General features: G+C 45.8%; 2 protein-coding genes across 3 annotated transcripts; one reads left to right on the forward strand and one right to left on the reverse strand.

The window, feature by feature from the left end:
• Nucleotides 1–339: 339 nt before the first annotated feature.
• Nucleotides 340–10,014, reverse strand: TTC9C (tetratricopeptide repeat domain 9C). Of its 2 annotated transcripts, XM_014481166.2 has the most exons (4): nt 9,314–10,014; nt 8,597–8,889; nt 3,284–3,466; nt 340–2,057 (listed from the first exon to the last, which is right to left on the reverse strand). In XM_014481166.2, exons 2-4 carry the CDS (start codon nt 8,832–8,834, stop codon nt 1,963–1,965), a joined length of 516 nt encoding a protein of 171 aa, XP_014336652.1. In that variant the 5' UTR covers nt 8,835–8,889; nt 9,314–10,014; the 3' UTR covers nt 340–1,962. The 2 variants fall into 2 exon arrangements, with proteins under 2 accessions (XP_014336652.1, XP_070215584.1); XM_070359483.1 differs by having other exon boundaries at nt 8,597–10,011.
• Nucleotides 10,015–10,354: 340 nt separating this feature from the next.
• Nucleotides 10,355–21,992, forward strand: HNRNPUL2 (heterogeneous nuclear ribonucleoprotein U like 2). The gene is made up of 14 exons (XM_070359473.1): nt 10,355–11,175; nt 13,120–13,255; nt 13,554–13,630; nt 13,799–13,938; nt 14,239–14,329; nt 14,418–14,530; nt 14,741–15,004; nt 15,176–15,298; nt 15,677–15,805; nt 16,324–16,492; nt 17,831–18,031; nt 19,043–19,116; nt 19,377–19,487; nt 19,607–21,992. Exons 1-14 carry the CDS (start codon nt 10,635–10,637, stop codon nt 19,685–19,687), a joined length of 2,250 nt encoding a protein of 749 aa, XP_070215574.1. The 5' UTR covers nt 10,355–10,634; the 3' UTR covers nt 19,688–21,992.
• The last annotated feature ends 492 nt before the right edge of the window (nt 21,993–22,484 follow it).

Consider the following 22,484-nt stretch of genomic DNA (forward strand, 5'->3'; position numbering starts at 1 on the left):
AAGTACGAATCTTCACATCACCATGAATGCTTTCTCTAAAATCAAACCCTCAAATCCTGTGTGGAAACCCTTAAGGACTGGTAAGGTGCACTGCTTCCCCCTCCACAAACTTCTGAGTACACAGATTTAGCTACCTGATTTCTTCAGGATGTGGGCTGGGCAGGCCTCCTCCAGACCCATATCTGACTGCCTACCTTTGTCCACTTTCCCATTCATTAGCATCTTTGTTAGAGCTGGCCTTCAAATTAAAGACCAAAATGTAAGTCTGACCACTTTGTCTCTTAGTAATGCAAAAAAAGAAAAAAAAAAAAAAAAGATTAGTACAATATACATCTACAATACATTTTTAAATATCAGCTTTATTTTTTCCTCATTGATACAGAACATAGCTTACTATAACATCAAGTCTTAGTGGGGAAAAAAGAGAAAATCAGAAAGCAAAACCAGCCCCAAACAAAGATAACACACAACCATGACATAATTTGGCAACAGTCTAGGCTTAGAAATTTAAGAAGCTTGGAAGAGGACTAAAATATTCCTCTTTTGTTAGCTGTGTCCTTGGACTTAAAAGACTATTTGGTATAAAGACTTTTTGTTATAAGCTGATGGTTGTACTATTTAAGAGTACAGGGAGATACAAAGAGGAGCCTAGTTCATCAAGAGAGACACATTACTGATTAAGAGAGAAGAGCTCATGTACACTTGGCAAGACCAAGAAGTTTTTGTCTGTAAACTGTGTTTATATGATGGCTAATGACATGTCCTTATTCCTTTCATTCATAAATACAGAGGCAGAGCTATTATGGCCTCATCTACTCTTGTACAACTCATACATTGTGGACATTAGAATAAGTGTGCAGAATGATAAAGGTGCTCCGGTTGAGGAAGCCTCCTACGGAGCCATGGCTGTACCAGATCTGCAGCCTGCACCTGTGCCCAACAAAGCTTCCAGAAAGTTCTGTCGGTGCTTAAAAGGCACAAAGGAAAGAGAACCTTTCCTCACTGTTTCCCTCCTCTTTAAGGAATGGAGTTCTTACAAAATACAAGGTGACAGGTAAAAAACAGATCTATGTTTCTATCCTGCTCTTTGTCGCGTTGTTTCTAGAAGACTTGGTAAACTCTTGCCTTTCTTAGAGAAATGAGCATCCTATAGGTATGCAACTTAAAAATTCAAGCGTTTACAAGTTTTCTGGCATGAGGTCTTTTGAAAGGTTATAAAATATATACTTAGATGCTTGACTCCAGGGGTTTTAAGACAGAAGGGTTTAATAAAAAAAAATAAATAAGTATACTATATTAATGATCTGAGTGTGAGCAATAGCAAGGCTACAATAGTTAGAAATTATCAAGAGAAACAAGAGGAACTAGATACTTTTGTGGAGGATAAAGAATCTCAATGTATGTGGAACATTAAGAAAAAGGAATTAATGAAGTAGTTACTTTTAAATCTTTCATTTTGAGGCATGTGGGTCCAATTTATTATTGTCTAGTTTTACAGTATGTATTTGCCAGTTTGTGACCTGTGTAAGGGCTTCCCATTTTGGCTTTAGAAATCTGAGGAAACGAAGGGAAAACATTCCTTTCTGCCTGTCCTTATTACTTCATCTTCTGCTAAGCCTTATCCGTTGTATATGACTACATCTACCAACATCTATCATCAAAATCTATGCCAGAGCTATGATTAATCCACCTATAACTGATGAGTGTTTTCTGGTTGTATTTCTCAAGGCAAATGTTTCTGATATATAATACCATATATTAAAAGCCATATAAATAGAAAGATGGGGAAACAAAAACACAGCCTATGTAAGTGATAGAAGAGTTTGTGCAGCACTAGAAGCAAAACAGAAGTTCACCTCAGTCAGAGGTGTGGGGGTAATTTCTCTTGCTGAGGCTCAGGTTTCCCTTTGATGGGTCTCTAATGGTTCATCTAAGTTCAAGTGGAGGAGTATCTTTCTTCTTTTAACCAAACATGCCCAGGTAGAGCTGCTTCTCTTTCCGATGGTAGCTGCTGAGTTCCAACTGTGTCCGCTGAAGGTACCTCCGGACGTTGGCGTCTTAGAACAGGACAAAGGAGGCAATCAGAGACAGACCCGTAATTGTGCGTCCAGACAGGAGAGGACTGTGAACACCCTTCCATTTCTGAAAATTTCTAAGATCTGCGTATATCACAACTATTCTATGCAACGTACATTTCCTTCATTAATACCACTTTTAATCTCTAAAGAATCTCGTACAGGGACTTCCCTGGTGGTCCACTGGTTAAGAATCTACCTTCCAACGCCGAAGGTTCGATCCCTCATCAGGGAACTAAGATCCTCTCTAGTTGTGGCACAGGGACTTAGCTGTCCCACAACATGTATTATCACCTATTTTCAACAACATGTGGGGCAACTGAGTCCCTGTGCCACAACCAGAGAGGTCACACGTGGCAATAAACCCTGATGCAGTCAAATAAATAAATATATATTTTAAAAAATTATTGTACAAGGCTGAGCTGGTTTCTAACTTAATAATGAAAAGCATCTGAAGAAACAGTAATTTTAAGAGCACAGCCTCTAAACCTACTATACATGGATGGCAGTTAATCTGTGTACCTGAAAGAAACATGAGCAATGGTTCATATTTTATATCTTTATTAATTCATGACTTTTCCAGGCTTCCCTGGTGGCTCAGATGGTAAAGAATCTGCCTGCAACGCAAGAGACCAGGGTAACTAACACTTTAATGACTTTTCCATTCAATTAGAGTGGTGCTGCTGAGTTATTTTACGTTTGGGGACCCCTCACTTCAGTAGCTGCTCTAAGCCATAATGCAAAATGGGAGACAATTTTCAGAGCTGAACCACCAACACAGGAACAAGTTTATCATTCTCTTAACAATATCCTTTTTGCCTTGGAAACAAGCCTCAAGTTCTCAGGATGCCTGTTCTTCTAGGTCATACCTGGGGTTAGCTGAGCTAAAGGATGAAAGGACAGTCATGCAAAAGCCAGACCTCAGCTGGAAAACTGGTAGAAACAAGGATTATCAAGTTTATTCACTGGAATCTAGATCCTATTTTAGTCTCCATCTAGGAACTGAAACTTGGAATTCATGAGTAGAAGGTCTGTTTGTTATACATCGTCATACACCTTTTTATACTTTTTAAATACTGAACGTGTGAATATATTATTACTTATTTTCACAATTCAATACATTGGAAAATGAACTAAAATCCTCTCCCACAGATACTACCTCAGTGGGACTATTTTTTGTACTTCCCACTTCAGCCCCCTTCTCTCACCTTTTGGCTTCCTATTGACAGCAGCCATGAGGTAGTGCCGGGCCTGGTCATAGTCCTGCAGGTGGAAAAAGGCCACTCCAGCCCGATACAAGGCCTTGGCATTATCAGGCTGCCGCTCCAGGACTTTCTGGCTGTATTCTTTCACCCGTTCATAGTTTACTGGTTCCATCTGAAGGAGACAGGCTAATGGCAGCAAACGGAAGGAAGAGAGAAGAGGACCTTGTTACACGATGCCCCATCGCCCAACACAAGGAAGCACCAAATCCAGGATGCTACAGCAACACTCACTCACCCAGCAAATGCATCTGCATGTCCACCGTGCGCCAGACATCATGCTAGCCACTGGGGATACAGCAGTGGATACAAGTTTTACACACCTCACGGTTTACTTCACTATCTGTCAAATGCCCATTGCGTGTTGGGCTGGCCAAAAAGTTTGTTTGGGTTTTTCTGTAAGATGTTATGGAAGAACTCGAAGTTTTTGGCCAACCCAATACCTAGCGTGGGTCAGGCCCAGCTATAAAAGTTGATAAGACTAGGGCTTCCCTTATGGTCCAGTGGTTAGGAATCCGCCTGCCGATGCAGGAGACACGGGTTCGATCCCTGATCCGGAAAGATCTCACGTGCCACGGAGAAGCTAAGCCCTTGTGCCACCACTACTAAGCCTGTGCTCCAGAGCCTGGGAGCTCAACTACTGAAGCTCGAGTGCCCTAGAGTCTGTGCTTTGCAACAAGAGAAAGCCACCCAACAGAGAAGCCCGAGGCACCACACCTGGAGAAAAGCCTGCGCAGCCACATTAAATCAATAATTTTTAAAAAGTTGATTAGACTATACTTTAAATTTATGGGGACTTTCCTGGCGGTCCAGTGGTTGGAACTCTCGGGGGGCAGGGGTTTGATCGCTAGCATGCCACGTGGTGAAAAAAGAAATTATTTAAAACTCTTCATTGTCTCTCTTCTACTCAAGGCTCTCTGTCTATCTTGACTCTCCCATTTCACAATTCTTGTCCTGAAGTCCTAGTAACAACAACGACTGCCATTAATAGTGTGAGTAAACAGTAAGCACTGTGCCAGGGGCTTGTTTAATCTTCTCATCCACCCTCTGAAGTCAGTATGTGTTAGCATCTCCATTTAATGGATGAAGAAATCAAGGCTCACAAAGGTAAAGTAACTTGTCTAGGATCCCACAGCTTTTAGGTGGAATGAGTAAGAAATCTGAACCAAAGACTAACTCAAAAATTACCCTTCTCAATGATGATATATTATCTCACAAATTCCTTAGATAAAAGGATGGGACCTCAAAATACAAATCTGTGTAGGAGACAATGTTCAGGTCAATGTTCTGTCTTTCTGTAATTAAGAAGGGAAATGCATTTCCTGTTTAACAACTGTGGGAATTACACACAGCATTATTAAATCATGTGCTGGGAAGGAAGGAGTATCAGGGCTGTATCTGCGTCCCTTCTACAACATCCCCACCAAGTGGCCATATGGTTCATACTTAAGTATTTCCCCAGCGTCAGCTAACCCATCAATGATGGGTTACCATGATGTAACCCATTGTTCCTTCATTCTACAACTAGTTCTGGGGTAATGACCATGTGCTAGGTGGAGGCAGGAGCAGGAGAAAAAGAGGAACAAGACAGACACCTTGGTGAGTGAGTAGAGCTTGCATCCTAATTCCCAGGCAGAAGGAACACACTAACAAATTCACTTATTTATTAGTGCTTTGTGGAAAATAGAACTGTACTGGGACAGAGACTGAATGAGGTCAGAGTGATGCTTGATTACAGAAGGCGTCCCTGAGAAAGTGACTTTTGGGCCAAGATCTGAATGACAGGGTCATTCAAGGGACAGGGCATTCTAGCCAAGAGAAGAGATCCTACCCAGCCGGAAGGTGGGTGTGTGCTTTGTGAATTCAGTCTACGGAGGAGCCAGATCACGTCAGGTTGTGCAGGTGAAGGTCAGAGTTTGAATATTTTCCTAAGTACAATAATATGCCATTGGAGGGTTTTAGCGATGAGGTCTGATTTCTTTATCTATGAAGTAGGGAAAATCATTACTACCTTGCAGAATTTTTGTGAAGGTGAGAGGTACTATAAATAAACTGCCCAACACATAAATTTCACTCTCATGTAAGTGAAATTTCTTAATTTTAGTGAGTCTTTAGGAAACATCTACCAAGCGCCTCCAAGCAGAGGGTCTACAGATGGATAAGCCAGTCTCTGCCTTCAGGTCCACCTGGACAGTCAAGATGAGTATGTATCTCATTTCCTTGATTTCTGACCAATTCCCCAAGGTGTATTCTATTCTCTAACATACAGTATTCTGCAATAAGAACTTAAGTACAGAGGCTTCCCTGGTGGCTCAGTGGTAAAGAATCCACCAGCCAATACAGGAGACATGGGTTCGATCCCTGATCTGGGAAGATCCCACATGCCAGAGCAAATAAGCCTATGTCTCACAACTATTGAGCTTGTGATCTAGGGCCCATGAGCCACAACAAGAGAAACCACCCCAATGAGAAGCCCAAGCACCTCAACTAGAGTGGCCCCCGCTCGCCAAACTAGAGAAAAGCCCTCGAAGCAACAAAGATCCAGCACAGCCACAAAAAAGTTGGACTTGCCAGGTTTAATTTTAGCTCCACCACTTACTAGATGTTCCTTAAATCTACCTCAAAGGATTGCTATGATACTTAAGGTTTATATGTATATGTGTATCAAGGGCTTATACATGGCATTTCATAAATGTCACCTTAATGAGCCTTCCCTGACCACTACCATGCCTACGGCACTCACTATTCCCATTTTCTTTCTTTTGGCTATGCCACGCTGCATGTGGAATCTTTGTTTTTCCACCAGGGATCGAACTGGCACCCTCTGCTTTAGAAGCGTGGCGTCTTAATGACTGGACTGCCAGGGAAGTCCATACACCCATTTTCTGCTTTATCCGTTTCCACATTACTTATCATCTTTGTCAACTACAAATTGGTGCTTGCCAACAGGAGGAGGCTGAATCCTGGGCTACTGCAGCTGTAGGCCTTGACACGCCCTGAGGGAGTTCAGAATGAGGCACTTTGTGCCCCAAGAAAACAGGTCTTTAGATTGAACTCCCCCTTCACGAAAATCTTATATACTAACCTCCCCACACTGCCTCTTTGGAGCAGTTTTTTTTTTGGAGCTGTCTGAGGTGCTGTCTCCTGGGCTGCAGTCCTCATTTTGCCCCAAGTAAAACTTAACTCAAAACTCTCTCCTTGTGCCTCATTTTCAGTCAACATCGTCTAATACACAAGTTACTTCTTTTGTTAACTATCCATCTCCCCATGACAGCAGGGACCTTTATCTGTTTTACTATACTGCAATATCCTCAGTATGCTGCTACTGCTACTGCTGCTGCTAAGTCACTTCAGTCATGTCCAACTCTGTGCGACTCCATAGACGGCAGCCCACCAGGCTCCCCCGTCCCTGGGATTCTCCAGGCTTCAGAACACTGGAGTGGGTTGCCATTTCCTTCTCCAGTGCATGAAAGTGTAAAGTGAAAAGTGAACGTGAAGTCGCTCAGTTGTGTCCGACTCTTAGCGACCCCATGCACTGCAGCCCACCAGGCTCCTCCGTCCATGGGATTTTCCAGGCAAGAGTACTGGAGTGGGGTGCCATTGCCTTCTCCAATCCTCAGTATATCAATAAATATTAATTTATTCAAAAAATAATTACTGAATGAACTGAAATAGTAGCTACTATAATTACGGTTACTTGAGTCTAAGAATAGCTTTGGACACACATTGTAAAACAGCTAGAATTTCACCAAATCATTGAGGACCAGGGTAGTAAAAAGGAAAAAAATTTAAACAATGATTACAAAGTGTATACTTCAAAACAAACTTAATTAGCTCTATGGTTACTTTGCCTGCCACAGAACAGACTTCAGAAGTCTCCTTTCTTTCAGCAGATGAATCCTAGTGATACTAACTCTGGACTATTTCTCCATGCAAGGCCAGCTGGATATGGAAGGTACAAGTTACCCAAGGTATCATCTAGCTGCTTTATATAGGAAGCAGGAAAATGAGGAAAAAGCTATCCAAAACATCTAAGATGGATGACTTACACCACCAGCTGAAGCAAGTGCCTTCTTTCCTAAATTTTAAATATTAAAGAAACAACAGTCTAAACATAGGTTTGATACTGTGCAGGGTCTTTGGGGCTCCTGGGCACAAGGGCTTTGTGTCTGCCATTTCTTCGATTATAAGAAACAGTCTGCATTCAGCCTCTACGACCTTCCCTGAGGTCTGAAGGGCAGACTCAAGCAATTGTTAATTAGGGAAGGGTGGGGCTGGGAGACCAAGGAGAAACAGTCAAGAGCAGCCTTGAGGCAAGGTCCTGTTTCCCCAACAGACAGTCTCAACAACATCTTAAGCTATTTTGTGGATACAGAAACGACCTCCAGGTGGGAGAAGTTAACAATTAACAATGGTATGCCACCCAGGAGCAGTGTAGACCCCAGACCAGCTGAACTGGAAGGTCAATGATGCTTAGCCTTACTTACTTCACCACCAACCCATTAGAAAAAACGTCCATGAGATGATTACATTCTTTGGACAATTTATACAAAACCTCACAGTATCTTCCCCAGGTGGGGACTCGTGGTTTTGAGGGCAGGAGCCTGCTCTGTTCCCCTTTGCCTGGCAAAACAAAAGAGCTATTCTTTTCTACTTCACCCAAAACTCTGTCTGTGAAATTTGATTCGGTACCAGTGTACAAACAAGCTGAGCTCAGCATCAGGTTCAGTATTTTCTCTGTGTGTGTTAGTTCCTCGATCGTGTCCAACTCTTTGCGATCTCATGGACTGTAGCCCTTCAGGCTCCTCCATCCATGGGATTTTCCAGGCAAGAATACTGGGGTGGGTTGCCATTTCCTTCTCCAAGGGATCTTCCCGACCCAGGGATTGAATCCACGTCTCCCGCATTGCAGGCAGACTCTTTACCGTCTGAGCCACCAGGAAGTCGTGCAAAATTTCTTAAACCTATTAGCCATCACCTGGGAGTCTGATAGAAACGCAAATTGGTACACACAACTCACAAACCTCAGACCTATTAGATCGGAATCATGGTAGGCTCAAGAAGTTGTGTTTATCAAACTCTCCAAGTGAAGTCTAGAAGCACCGAAACTCAATTAGAGCCCCATAGATTGAAAGTATATTGCAATTCATGGTAGAATAACTAGATAACGACAGAAGAGCCGTCAGTGTTTTTCCCAATATTCTCAAACTTTCATATACCGGCCTTGACACTGTACCCTCCCGTCGGCCCTGTTCTTACCAGCCAGGTTGTTGTAGCAGTCTGTCTGGGTGGTGTGAAGTAGGTTTTCTTGTTCAGGTGTGAGGGCCGGGCCCTGAGGTCCCAGATTAGGTATCGGGGAGGGCAGACTTGGATCCAGACCCCGCAGCTGCAGCAGAGCTCGATGGTACCCACTTACAGCATCCCGGTACTTCCCTTCCCGGTAACACTGGTTCCCTTTCTCCTTGTACAGCTGAGCCTCCTGCAGGCGTTTCTCCATAACTCTGTCGCCCAGTGCTCTTGAGGAATTGGGACGTGAAAGAACAACCGAAGCTCTAGGAATAGGAGCGAAGCAACGAATTTTGGCAGCTGACTTAAAACAGCAAGGAAATTTTCCTTCTCCAGGAGGCCTCTCAGGGAATGACTGCTTGATTCTACTACAGCCCCTTCCTTTCTTCTCTACAGTTACTTTTTAATCTCTCGAAGTGCAAGCATCTGATCAGGAAGTAGATGTGGGAACAGCAAAGCCTGAGATTAATTGATTTCCCAAAGCGGCGACTCCCGGGTAAGAAAAAAACACGAAAACTATAACGCAGTAACTAAAGAATCGTGGCCCGCGTCTGAACGCCGGCGGCTCTTGTTTCCTCCTTTCGTTCGGACACACCTCCCTGACTCGGAAGCGGAAGGGAGTAGGCGGGAATAACTGCTAAAAAGGGTCTAGGGGGTTTGCCTCCATCCCAGCTCTTTGTTTGCCCTTACTCAACAGCATTCGTTGACTTCTGGGCCGGGAGTTGGAGAACCGAGGTGAACGCAGTCCGTGCACCCCAACCACAGGCCGATGGTGGTACAGCCGTAGCGCCGCCCAGCTGCAAGCCCCCTTACCACCAGCGGCCAGCTCCCCGCCCGCCTGCAACAGGCCAAACCCGTAGTCTCTTCGCCGCACTTCGCTTTACAAGCCGGGAGCACGGAGAGGGCAGGGTCCAGCCTCCCGAGAGTTTGATGTCTGAAGGGTCGCGCGCATTGCACCACGCGCCCAATCAGAAGCGGCCCGGGAAAAGGAATCCCACAGACACGACCCCGCCTCTCTAGCCTCCCCTGCGGACCAACCCAGTGGGGAGAGGGGAATACCCCTGGCTGCTTCGCCAATTGAAAAAAAAAAAAAAACAAAACTGCAAGATCATAGAAGACCAATCAGAATTGCAGATGACGATTCAAGCTGGCCAATAAGGCGAGGTCAGAGTGTGTGTTGCTGGGTAGAAGTTGAAGGCTTGAGGAAATAGGAGCGCTTGGGTTAACTGTATTTCTTGGGTTTGTAAAGTCCTTTTGTTAACTAACCAGAAAGACAATTGCCAGCAGGAGTTCACGTTTCAAGATTCTCCTTTCTTCCTTTCTGGCTTTTTTCCCCTCAAGAAGTGGCTGCATGTATAAACTAAAGGACAAAAAAATAAATAAACTAAGGGACAGAGACTAGCTAACAAGCCCTAAGACGACAGCACGATCGGATCAGACGGGACTGGCGGTGGCGGCGGGGGGGGGGGGGTGACGGAGTGGGAGGCGCGTGTGGCGAAGGAGCGCCAGGCGGCTGCGCAGCCCCGGCTGGAAGTACGGAGAGTGGGGTACGCACACGCCTCGTTGCGACGAGGCACTTGGGCCGAAGCCAGCCTTTCCCCGACTCCGGATCCGGTGCGGCTGCGCCGTGAAGCCGCCGGCGGCGATTGGCCTAGGGGGCGAGAGGGGCGGGAGGTAAACGGAGGGAAGTCCGTCGTCCTGGGCGCGCGCCGCCCGCCCGCCCGCGGCAGAGAAGCCGATGGTCGGCTGGAGAGGAAGCAGCTTCCCGCTGCGTTGTTTTGGGCTCCGGGGGCCGAAAGGGGGAGGGAGGAAGGGCGATAAATAAACACTACGTAGCGGAGGCTGCGCGCTGCCCGCCGCCTGCCAGCCTGCCTGCCTGCGTGCGTGCGTGCGTGCGCTCGCTCTCGCGGGCTCCGTGCTGGCGCGTGAGGCGGAGGCGGCGCCTGCGCAGTCGGGCTCGGTCGACGGTTCGCAGGGGAGGAGGTGGCGGGAGGCGGAGGAGGCGGCGGCGATGGAGGTGAAGCGGCTGAAAGTGACCGAGCTGCGGTCGGAGCTGCAGCGGCGCGGCTTGGACTCGCGCGGCCTCAAAGTGGATCTGGCGCAGCGGCTGCAGGAGGCGCTGGACGCTGAGATGCTCGAGGACGAGGCCGGCGGTGGCGGGGCCGGGCCCGGCGGGGCCTGCAAGGCGGAGCCTCGGCCTGTGGCCGCGTCGGGCGGCGGCCCGGGTGGGGACGAGGAGGAGGACGAAGAGGAGGAGGAGGAGGACGAGGAGGCGCTGCTTGAGGACGAGGACGAAGAGCCACCCCCTGCCCAGGCCTCGGGCCAGGCCGCGCAGCCGCCGCCGGAGCCCCCAGAGGCGGCAGCCGTGGAGGCCGAGGCGGAGCCCGATGCTTCCGAGAAAGCGGCGGAGGAGGCCACAGCCGAGTCAGGTGGGGTAAACGGTGGCGAAGAGCAGGGCACCGGCAAGGGGGAGGAAGATGAACCGGAGGAGCGGAGCGGGGACGAGACGCCGGGATCCGAGGCGCCGGGTGACAAGGCCGCAGAGGAACAGGGTGAGGAGCTGGCAGCGGAGCCGGGCTCCAACCTGCCGGGTGCGCCCCTGACCCAGCACCGAGCCCTGCACCGCGGGGTCCAGATTCCCATCGCCGTTTGCCGGGACTCCCCAGGGGAGGTGGTTTTCGTCCTCTCTCCTCCTTTCCGGAGGGTTTGTCTACCTCTGGTGGCCCCACTCTTTGCAGGAGGGAGGTTCCTTCCTAACTTGATTGCTTACTTGGTGGTAGTGAATGGAAATAAAGCGGTTTCCCATGCGAACTGCTTACGAGCTACCTGTTGGAGCAGCCTCCCGCGGTGCTGGTTATCTTTTCCTAAACCGGGAATGTGCTGAGGAATTGTTGATTACATGGACAGCCAGACCGACTGTTGGAGGCTTCGGCCTTTGGGCCACCGGACTGTTTACTTTTTCGCCATAAAATTAAGCAATAAGCTAAGTTCGTCAAGAGTTCGCCCCATCAAAAGCTCATTACTAGAGTTTGAGCTACGCCGAAAATCTGGAAATCTAACCTTGTTCCTGCTTTTGCAGCAGTAGCTTGCTTCAAGTAGCTTGCAGTGTGAGGGTGTCGAGTTTAATGGTTAACTACGAAAGAGAACATCTTAATCTAGAACATTTAGAATAAGTTAGGTAACGTTACTTGGCTAGGGGTTTTACCTTGCCTGAATTATGATTAAAATTTAATCTTTCATTTGAGTGGATATCGAAGGGCAAATTTGTATGTTTACTATACACTTAGCTAGCCTTTTACATTTTGGGTCCCTGATTTCTTGAATTGAAATGATTGGGGTGTTGGTGGGTCCATTGAATAACCTTGTGGAAGAGAATGTATAGAGGTGCCCCAGGGAGTTAGTGACCTTCCTCACTTCCTTTGAAGTGATTGGATGATTACAGCTGATCCATAACTATCTGTCAGAGTGGGAGGAAAACTAGAGCTGCTTCCCATTCTTACTATGAAGTGGCTTGCTTTTTAGTTCCTTTTATACTGCAGTTTTTAGGCTGCTGCTGGGTATGATGGTATAGTTGGAACCCATTCTACAACAGTCGCATGCAACTTGCAGCTTGTACTATGTCCTGGAACAAAAATCCCATTACATAATCTTTGTCTTAATGTGTACCCCCAAAGAGCAGGTAAAAAAGCTCGAGAGATAAATAACTTCTTTAGAGAGGTTATTACAAAAAAACCTTTAGTGTTAGTGTTGCAAACCACAGAAGTCCAAGGAAAAATTCTGTTGTTTTTTTTTTTCTCTTGTAAAAAATGTTACTAAATATATGACAACACCTTTCTGCCCCAAATTATGTGAGGTAAAGATGCAGTATTATTTATGGCTCTCTTGTGACTTAATGGTTTGTTCTTGCAAGTTTCAGTAAAAATCTATGGTAAGAGCTCTGTATAAAGTGCCAGAGTTCATTTGCTATGTAAGTAAAGCTGTGTATGGCTGTGCATTTTAAAGCTGGAAAGTCAAACTCTTCAAAAAAGAAAGAAAGAAACAAAATGAGGCTTCTGTACCACAACACTGGGAAAGTGTTGAAAAATATATATTAAGTCTCTAGCTTAAATCCAAATCTGATAGTCAAGAATCAAAGTTAAGCAATGAAGTTTTTAAAAAACTTATGGCATGTTTCTTTTATGTCATGTAAGTGGGAAAATCTGCAAGTTTGACCTGATTTAAGCAGATAAATTTAGAATGCAAAAATTGGCTAACTTTCAGTATACTTTTTGACTGAAATTAGCCCATAATGTCCTTTTTTTTAAAAAAAAAATAATAATCCCATCCAATGACAGAAAAATAATCTTTGGAAATAAAACATTCTGTGGATGCAGTGGGGATAACCTGGCTCTTCTGATTAGACAGATATGCCAGTCCTCCTTTAGTTTCTATTGGTTCTGAGCTTATTCTACACTCCAGTATGAAAACTGCTGATTTTCTTTCCCTCATTTTTGTAGGAGATGACCAAGATAGTGAAAAGTCAAAACCAGCAGGCTCAGATGGTGAGCGGCGGGGGGTAAAGAGACAGCGGGATGAGAAGGATGAACATGGCCGAGCTTACTATGAATTCCGAGAGGAGGCCTACCACAGCCGGTGAGGGAAACAGTCCCTTTCATTGAAGGCAGTCTCTGCTCCAATTTTGGTATACCTGAGGTTGACTGGAGAGTCTGGAGAAAGGGGGTGGATTAAAAATGGAATAGGTTCTTATAGGCCTAAGTCTTTGATCGAATCTACTCTGAATGCTTCCATTGCCCTTTTCTCATTTGCTGAAAGAAGCTGCCTGCTGGAATTGTATATTCACTGGTAGTTTAACAGACCTAAAGTCATGCAGACACCTCTCGAATTAAAGGACTTTGGTTACATTATATTTGCTTTTCTCTCATACATGTAGCTCAAAGTCTCCACCACCCCCAGAAGAAGAGGTGAAAGACGAGGAAGAGGATCACACTCTTGTGAACCTGGACACGTGTATGTATAAGGCAGACAGGTTGGGGTTTTTAACCAATCAAAAGAGATTTTGGGGATTAAAAACTTCCTGGCCTGCAGCTTTTAAGAGATTTAGATTTTGTATCCATGCTTGAGAACTGGGTACCTTTGTGTTCCATTGGAGTAAAAAGATTGCTTCTTTCTTAACAGATACCTCCGATCTCCATTTTCAAGTCAGCAAAGACCGCTATGGAGGACAGCCACTTTTCTCAGAGAAGTTCCCCACCCTTTGGTCTGGGGCCAGAAGTACTTATGGAGTGACAAAGGGGAAAGTCTGCTTTGAGGCCAAGGTAGTGTGTACACTACCATTAGGACCATTCATTTATTAAATTAGTCATTAAACTACTCTATACTGGACTTGCAGCCACCAGTATTTTATCAGAGAAAGGTACCATACTTGAAAGATGACCTTAGCTCTAGTAACCAAGGAATTAACCCTCATGACTTTGGTTTACGTTCATTGACGGTTGTTTTTCTGACGCTGAGTTGTGATAGTTGTTTTTGGTTTGTATCAAAATTTTGTTTTCATAACTCAGACTTTGCTTGAGTTGGTCAGAGTATCTGAAAAGTTCCTTTTCTGACTTGTCCAGGTAACCCAGAATCTCCCAATGAAAGAAGGCTGCACAGAGGTTTCTCTCCTTCGAGTTGGATGGTCTGTTGATTTTTCGCATCCACAGCTTGGTAAAGTTACCTTTAACTTAATCATGTTTGTGTTTGCTGCTCTGTGGGAAGTTTGAGTGTAGGTAAACTAATTTGCTGATTTTTCTAGGTGAGGATGAATTCTCTTATGGTTTTGATGGACGAGGACTCAAGGCAGAGAATGGGCAGTTTGAGGAATTTGGCCAGACTTTTGGGGAGAATGATGTCATTGGATGCTTTGCTGTAAGTGCTCCTGAAAGTTGTGGGTTTGTAGCAAAGAGTGGATGGAGGGCCCTGGAGATCCTTTGCTTCCCATCAGCTGCGTCTCTTCTGCAGTTGATGCGTTGCTTACATAGTTGTGTAGCAATTGAAGTTGGGGGAAAAAGATTGAACTGCGAGATTAATCAACTGCAAGGCCTGTGTGCCCATAAATGCTCTTGTCTTTTGTTGTAGAATTTTGAGGCCGAAGAAGTAGAACTTTCCTTTTCCAAGAATGGAGAAGACCTCGGTGTGGCATTCCGTATCAGCAAGGAATCCCTAGCAGATCGGGCCCTTCTACCCCATGTCCTCTGCAAAAATTGTGTTGTAGAATTAAATTTTGGTCAGAAGGAGGAGCCCTTCTTCCCACCACCAGAAGAGTTTGTGTTCATTCATGCCGTGCCTGTTGAGGAGCGCGTGCGCACTGCAGTCCCTCCCAAGACCATAGAGGAGTGTGAGGTATGCCAGAGAGGGTGCAGAACCTTGGTGCTCATGCTTGGTTGGTCACTTTTCTGCTCAAGCTTTGCCCAACTGGGAGCTGGGGAGGATGTTCTGAAGTTGGGCTTTGTAAACATTCCCCTCAGGTTGGTTGGTTGTTTTTATAGCATTCCTGGTTCTGTTTACTTGCAGGTGATTCTGATGGTGGGACTCCCTGCATCTGGAAAGACCCAGTGGGCACTGAAATATGCAAAAGAAAACCCTGAGAAAAGATACAATGTCCTGGGAGCTGAGACTGTGCTCAATCAAATGAGGGTGAGTTGGTGGGAGGGGATAAATCACTCTGGTGTTCGCTTTTAAATACCAAGAAACTTATATAATCTTTTCCCAATGGAGTTGAATCTTTCAGGTGTCTGAGATCAGGGGCCCCACAAATAAAGAAATGAGTTTTTGGTTTTTTGTTTTCTTTTCCTTTGCTGTGTTATCAGATTTCTGAAAGCTGGTAAAGCCTGGGGTGTTTCAGGTATATCCAGATTGAGACTGGAAATAAGTCCTGTAGGAAATGGACAGCATTCACAGCTCTAAGGAATGGCAGTGAACCGATATGGTGGCATTGGTGGTGTTTACCAGTGACTCTTGGGCTTTAACTTACTTTGTAATTTCTTGTGTTTCTCTTCCTCTTAAACTCATCAGATGAAGGGGCTCGAGGAGCCAGAGATGGATCCCAAAAGCCGAGACCTTTTAGTTCAGCAAGCCTCCCAGTGCCTTAGTAAGCTGGTCCAGATTGCTTCCCGGACAAAGAGGAACTTCATTCTTGATCAGGTATTGTTCAGAAATTCAAAAGAAATCTAATTTAACAATATTCCCAAAGATAAAAGATTTGGTATCCATTTGATTTTGGTATTTGATAAAATTGTTCAGAGTCAAAATAAGGTGCATATATAAAGACTAAATTAAGGAACAGAATCAGGTTACCCAGTTATAACCAAGAATTATGGTTGTAATGTTTTTTTGGATTGAGAGATACACTTCTCAGTGTTTTTACAAGAGAGTATTTGGAGCCAGGCTGTAAAACACACTATAGAGGTGATCGAGTGTTGTAGCTTTGGATTCATGACTCCACCACTTACTAGGTCTGTGACCTTGGACAAGTCTTGGTCTCTCTGACTCTCAAGTTTCGTGTTGGGTAAAACAGGATAACATCATGTAGCTTTTGAAGAATTCAGAGACTGTATAAATAGTCCTCTTAATCTAGTGCCTCACTTGTGAAGGATTCTCAGTAAGTGTTGGTTGAATTTAACTTTTACTCCTAAAACATCTATTACTTCTCCTGTCCCTAGTGTAATGTGTACAACTCTGGCCAACGGCGGAAGCTGTTACTGTTTAAGACTTTCTCCCGGAAAGTGGTGGTGGTTGTCCCTAATGAGGAGGACTGGAAGAAGAGGCTGGAGCTGAGGAAGGAAGTGGAGGGAGATGATGTGCCTGAGTCTATAATGCTGGAGATGAAAGGTGGGCTAACCTCTACGAGTTAGAGATCCTGGCCTTGGTCCATGCACACCTCCCTAGGGCCTCTTAGCGCCTGGAGCATTCTTCACCTGTGTAAAGTATAAATCTGAGGAATAAATTAATGAATGTGATCACTTGTGGATTAATGAATGAGCAGAATGAATGGTGAAGCAATAACCCCTTGATTCATTCTGATAAAATACAAAAAAAAAAAAAATGGTGATAGGTCACAGGATAATCAAAACCCAAGGCAGAGTGAGTCAGTTATTCATTCAGTAAATACTTAGGAGTGTCTGCTATTTGTCCAGTACAGTTCTAGACCTAGGGAAAGAATGAATGAAATGAAGCTCTGCCTTCACTGAATTTATATTCTAGAGATGGAACATTCTGATGGTTCAGATGGAAATGGTAGAGGTTGGAGTGAATGATCTCAACAGTATGTTTTGATTTCTATATCACATTAGGCTTGTTTTGTTTTTTACTTTTGTTGTTTGTTGGTGTTGATTTTTGGTATGTGCCGTATAAAGCCTTACAGCAAGGTTCCCTGGAAGGCAATATTAACCTTCTTTATTGAGCTGGAGTTCTGCTCTTCACCTCTGAGTTTGGTCTTTCCCCATGCTGCCTTCAGCTCCTGGCATCCCACCCAGAGCCGTCAGCTATTGGCTCTTTGAATTCTGATAATGCCTGGGCATGGGAGCTGGTTTCACACTAAAGAGCTCAAGTTTACTCAGAATGAACTAGACCAGTCCATAACTGATTTGGGGGCACTTGGAGGAATTTATTTCAGTTTTATGAAACTAAGGGCTAATTGGATTCACTTATCAATCAAGAGCACCTCATTGAACTGAGTTCCACGGGGACTCAGCCTCTGAACTTGATGTCCAGAGACTGGTGCTGGCCCATCCCACACAGGTGGTTAGTGAGACCCCTGTACTCTTGCTTCCTGTTCTCCTCAAATGGATGAGTAAGTGCCTTCAGGCTTGGGTCAGTTTCTTCTTGAGTCTCTTTTAAAAGTGTATTTCTTATCTAACTACACCAAAACTTTCTCAGTTACTTTTACCCTCTGGCTGCCTGCTTCTGTCCTGATAAGGAACCTTAACCCAGTTCACTCTTAATTTATTATGGATCACTTGAGAACTTGTAAATCTACAGTTTACAGATAGCCCTTTGCCTGGGGCTGCTGCAGTTAGCGAGAAACTTGTAGAGTGAACCGAGCACATTTTTGTGCATTTATAGATGAGGCTTAGAAAATCTTGTTCTTGCTGTAGTGGAGTTTTCATTATGAGATATTACCCGTTTTTGCAGTTGGAGGCTCACAGAGCTTCTCTCTTACTCTTGTAGCCAACTTCTCTCTGCCTGAAAAATGCGACTATATGGATGAGGTGACATATGGGGAACTGGAGAAGGAGGAAGCTCAGCCCATTGTCACTAAATACAAGGAGGAGGCAAGGAAGCTGTTGCCCCCCTCTGAGAAGCGGACAAACCGCCGGAACAATCGAAACAAGCGTAACCGGCAGAACCGAAGCCGAGGCCAAGGCTACGGTAAGTCCTGGGGACCTGCCAGCCCCAGCCTCAGTCTGTTCTCTGTGTGAAGTGCAGCTGGACCCACAGGAAAGGCCAGGCAACCACATCGGGCCACCAACATTAAGGACATCCCTTTATGGAGCTTATTTCTTCCTGTGTCCTTTACTCCTAGCTTCTTGTGCTTTTCCCATAATCGAAACAAAAGGTAGTTATTTTTCAACAAAAGTATTTGTTTCCTTGAAGAGCAGTGCTTGAACCTGCACATTTATCAGTTTTCATTTTTACATATGGATTCCCCCTTCACGCTTGTAGTTTATCTGAAGGATTTGTGCAGGATTCTTTTTTTCTTTGTCTACTGGGTCAACCCAGCTATGTAGATCAGAAAGTGAATGCATTATTCAGTAATTTGGGGGATTATGAAGTAAGTTAGCTTATTAGTGGAATTAATTTCCCCTCTCAATTATCTAGTTTTGTCAATTAAGTCCCTTGATCCCCTTCCCACAGTGTGCATTCAAATGTGTGTGTGTGTGTGTAATTTTAAGTGTAAGTCAGCAAAAAATTTTTTGAGTGTTTGCTATGTGCTAGGCCCTGGAAATACGAGCAGTTCCTGCTTTGGAAGAGCTTGACATTTAGACTTTGTTCAGTTGTGTAAAATGGGTTTGGGCTGTGTGATACCCAAGATCCCTTCCAGGGCTGAAAGTCTGCACCTCCACGAGTGGCACTTTCACTCGTGTTTCTAACTCTGCCATGTGTCCTTTGCCATCTTAAATGTTTTGCAGGAATTGGGGAGCTTCAAAAAGTGAAACCAAGGTGGCTTAGTTTTTCTTTTGTCTCTATTCCTCTGCCTTCCCCCCTCAGACTTTTTAAAAGATCCTGGCTGGTGCTTTAATTAACATTGTGTGAGCCTGACAGAAGCAGGCCTCCTATTCCCCCAGAATTGCCTTTGGCTCCGACTTTTTGATTTCCACTCAGATGTGGAGCCAGGACCCCATGCCAGCTGTCTGAGCGCGCTCTCCATTTCTCTTCCAGTGGGCGGGCAGCGCCGAGGCTACGACAACCGGGCCTACGGGCAGCAGTGCTGGGGGCAGTCTGGAAACAGAGGGGTGAGTGCAGCTCTCCTTCTGCTCCTCCCTCTGGGCCGTGACAGCCATTCCTGTTGGCTTTGGGGAGCAGAGTGGTTTGGGCTGTTTCCTCAGGGCTTAGGGTTTTGCCTGTTTAATTTGTTCATCTGGCAGAATTTATCCTGGGAAGATGAAACCTGTATATAATACGAAGCAAAGATATATCTCATTTAAGACGGGGGATAGCAGTGGATTGTGATGCTACAGACCCATGCATCTTCACTCCTCTCTCCTTTTCTCAGGGTTACCGTAACTTCTACGATCGGTACAGGGGAGACTACGATCGATTCTATGGGCGAGATTATGAGTACAACAGATACAGAGACTATTACAGACACCAGTATACCCGGGATGTAAGTATCATCTGGGAATGGAGAGATGAAGGGGCGGGCAGGACAGGGGGAGGAGTATCGTGCCTCTCTGTCCTCAGCCCGCTGTGGCTCCACGTGACAGGGTCTCCCCTCTCTTCTAGTGGCAGAATTACTACTACCACCATCCCCAGGACAGAGACCGATACTACAGGAACTACTACGGTTACCAAGGGTATCGGTGAAGCCCCTGCCATTGTCGCCTGTCAGCCATGAAGCTGAATCTCTGGGGGTGCCAAGCACCCCTCAAAACACAACCAAGGAAAACAGGGGCTGTCGGGGTGGGGCTGAGCTGCCGGGGAGGGGCGGTGGGGGGAGGGTGCGCAAGCAGGGGTGGGGGAGGGGGGAGGTGGAAACAAACAACAAAACTGTACATTTTTTTTAAAGTTTGTTGAAAAGAATATTGTCTTATTCTATAAAACATTTCAAACCTAGTTAGATATTTGTAATCAAAAAAAAAAACATTTGCTCAGAAAGCAGCACTTAGGGCTGCCTGTCCTATATACCCTGCAGTCGGACAGGAAAAGAACTGAATATGTCACCCTTCTGATATTCTAAGGCAGCTGGACTGGCAGCTGAGTAAGGGAGAGTGATGGTGAGGTGATGCGGAGAGGGTGGGAAGCGTTCGAGGGTGCCCACTCTCCACAGCAGGCAGGAGCGGGTCAGAGGGCAAGCTTGTGACTGGGGCAGTGAAAATAAACGATTGGCTCTTATCAATCACTTGCACCAACTAACCGTTTGTATTTTCTTTACCGACCTTTCCCTCTCGGGATATCTGGTCCGGTGGGCTGGGAGGCCATAGTGTCCCTATCTCCACGTGCCTGTGCCTCTGTGCTGTTCGGCCAAGGCCAAGCTACCAATTGGGTGGTTCTATTATATAGGATCCCCAGGCCAGGGAGGCATGGGGTCTGTTGGTGACTGGAGAGTAGAATAGTTTGTAGCCTCTCTGTACCCGTTTATGGATTTCCATAAAATCTGGAAGAGGAGTTGGGATTACAGCCCCCAGTCTGAAGATGGTGATCTGCCGGTCTCTGCTCTCTTGTCTTCCAAGGCTGAGACAGGCGGGAAGTCTCTGAAATCATCTCTGTTAGAGAATCTGTCCTCTTCTAGTTCTAGAGAAGGAACGTTTCTCAGGGTTTCAGCTCACACAGAAACGAAGCAGGATTCTTTTCACTGCAGCAGGATATGTATATAGGTGAATCCTGTGGTGTGGGCTACTGGGCCCAGGTGCTGAGAATAGCGACTATTTTATACAGTGTGGAGGGCCAGGGCCGTGCTGGCTTTTTTGATACACAGGTAGAGAGTGACTAGAAAAGGGGAGGGTGGGGGGGTGGGAGGCAGCTCAGTGGGGCTGCCGGAACTTGGGAAGAGCGTGAATGTGAGCGTGTGCATGCACAGGAGCACCCTTTCCCGACTTGTGGCAACAGGATTCCTCCTGGGGCATCTTCCCTGCGTGGCCCAGAGAGACATCTAGCCAAGAGACTTCAGTTGGGATAGTAACTTTACCGACACCCTCCTAGTTCTTGACAGCTTCAGGTCGCTGGTTCAAGAATATGGGTGGGATGGGGAATGCTCTTTGGATACTGAGCTTCAGTTTTCATTCACCTTCCTGCTCAGCATTGCATCAGCCAAGAGCTTACTCAGCGAACACCTCACATTGCTGTACTTCCTGGGAGGGGACTCCCAGGTTGTGCTACCAGAAAACACTTCACTTCCACTTCCTTACCTGGGCAGTCCTCTGCTGAAAATTTTGTGCTGAGATTCGATCTCCTTTCCCTCTCCCACGGTTACTGCCGTGCCCAGGAGGGTGCACAGGCTCTGGTTCTGGCCCTCTAATCACCTGTCTAGGACACCCTTCTGCTCCACCAGGACCTCTGACCCAGAGGCTGGAATGGGTGCTGGTAGGCAATATGTTTGCTTGCTCACCGTGACATCCTCTCTTTCTTCGGACACCTGCTGCTTCTGTGGGTTTGTGTGTGGCAGTGGGTGAAGTGATTGCCTGAAGTTTTCTGTAACCCACTTTTTATTACCATTAAGGGGAGTGTTCGAGAAAGCTTTAGTGCTTATAGTGTCAGGGCAAGGAGATAAAAACTGGAGCCCAAAGAGATTCCCCTTAGGGAGGGCAAGATTATAACAGAAAATGGACTCTCTGGCAGAAACTGCCAGCCCTATTCAAATGTTTAGTCCTGCAGCAAATAGCATCTTTTTATAATCTACAGCACGGTGTGGGGATGCTAGGCCCTCAGGGCGGGGAGGGGGAAGGACAGAATTTAAGCCGCTTTGGGTTTTTTTGGGGGGCGGGGGGGTACTTGCTGTTCACTTTTGACACTGGAAAGTCATCTTTTCATAAAAAGCTCTTTCTAGGTGGGTGGAGAGTGAAACTGCCACGTCCTTGTCAGTTTAGTCCAAGAGATCACTCGCAACAACAGTAGATGTCTGGGTTTTGTTTGTGTCTGTCTTTTTATTATGGGAAAAAAAAAAAAAAAACAATGTTAAGGGGGGAAATGCGGATTAACAGGAGGGATCCCTAGCCTTGTTTTCCTTAGAAGACTTGTTTAGTGTTTTATCAGACGTCTGTTGTAGGTGGAAAAGCTTGTGAGAAAAACAACCACCACATGGAGCCTGTAAATGTTTTTGCACAACCTGTAAAGCATTCTTGGAAGTGGCCAGTAAAAAAAGGGTTTTACCGTTTTAAAAAAATGTAACTGTGTCATTGTTTACATCTGTAACTTTCTCCTCCCCTGTTCTCATTAGAACATTCTGGCAAAAATGTAGGCACGGTAGCTACCAGTTTTAGAATAAATAACCATTTGGATTGAATTCACCTTCTCTTCTGTGGCTGCACTGACTGGGTAGAGTGTGTCATTGGGGGCTTTCCTTATGTCTGATGCTGCTCCTTAAGCTGTACTGGGTTCCAGCTAAGGGTGGCTTTCCTCTTTCAGAGCAATTTCTCCCTTCCATTCTACCATGCTTTCACTGGGG

Source organism: Bos mutus, chromosome 22 (assembly GCF_027580195.1).
Source record: "Bos mutus isolate GX-2022 chromosome 22, NWIPB_WYAK_1.1, whole genome shotgun sequence".
In the NCBI taxonomy this organism is placed as follows: domain Eukaryota; kingdom Metazoa; phylum Chordata; class Mammalia; order Artiodactyla; family Bovidae; genus Bos; species Bos mutus.

Coding starts and splice junctions, on each gene's coding strand:
- TTC9C (XM_014481166.2), bottom strand. CDS start 8,834: ATGGAGAAACGCCTGCAGGAGGCTCAGCTGTACAAGGAGAAAGGGAAC. Junction 3,467..8,596: donor CTGCTACAACAACCTGGCTG/GTAAGAACAGGG, acceptor TGCTGCCATTAG/CCTGTCTCCTTCAGATGGAA. Junction 2,058..3,283: donor TGTCAATAGGAAGCCAAAAG/GTGAGAGAAGGG, acceptor TCCTGTTCTAAG/ACGCCAACGTCCGGAGGTAC.
- HNRNPUL2 (XM_070359473.1), top strand. CDS start 10,635: ATGGAGGTGAAGCGGCTGAAAGTGACCGAGCTGCGGTCGGAGCTGCAG. Junction 15,806..16,323: donor GGAACTTCATTCTTGATCAG/GTATTGTTCAGA, acceptor TCCTGTCCCTAG/TGTAATGTGTACAACTCTGG. Junction 18,032..19,042: donor AAGCCGAGGCCAAGGCTACG/GTAAGTCCTGGG, acceptor TTTCTCTTCCAG/TGGGCGGGCAGCGCCGAGGC.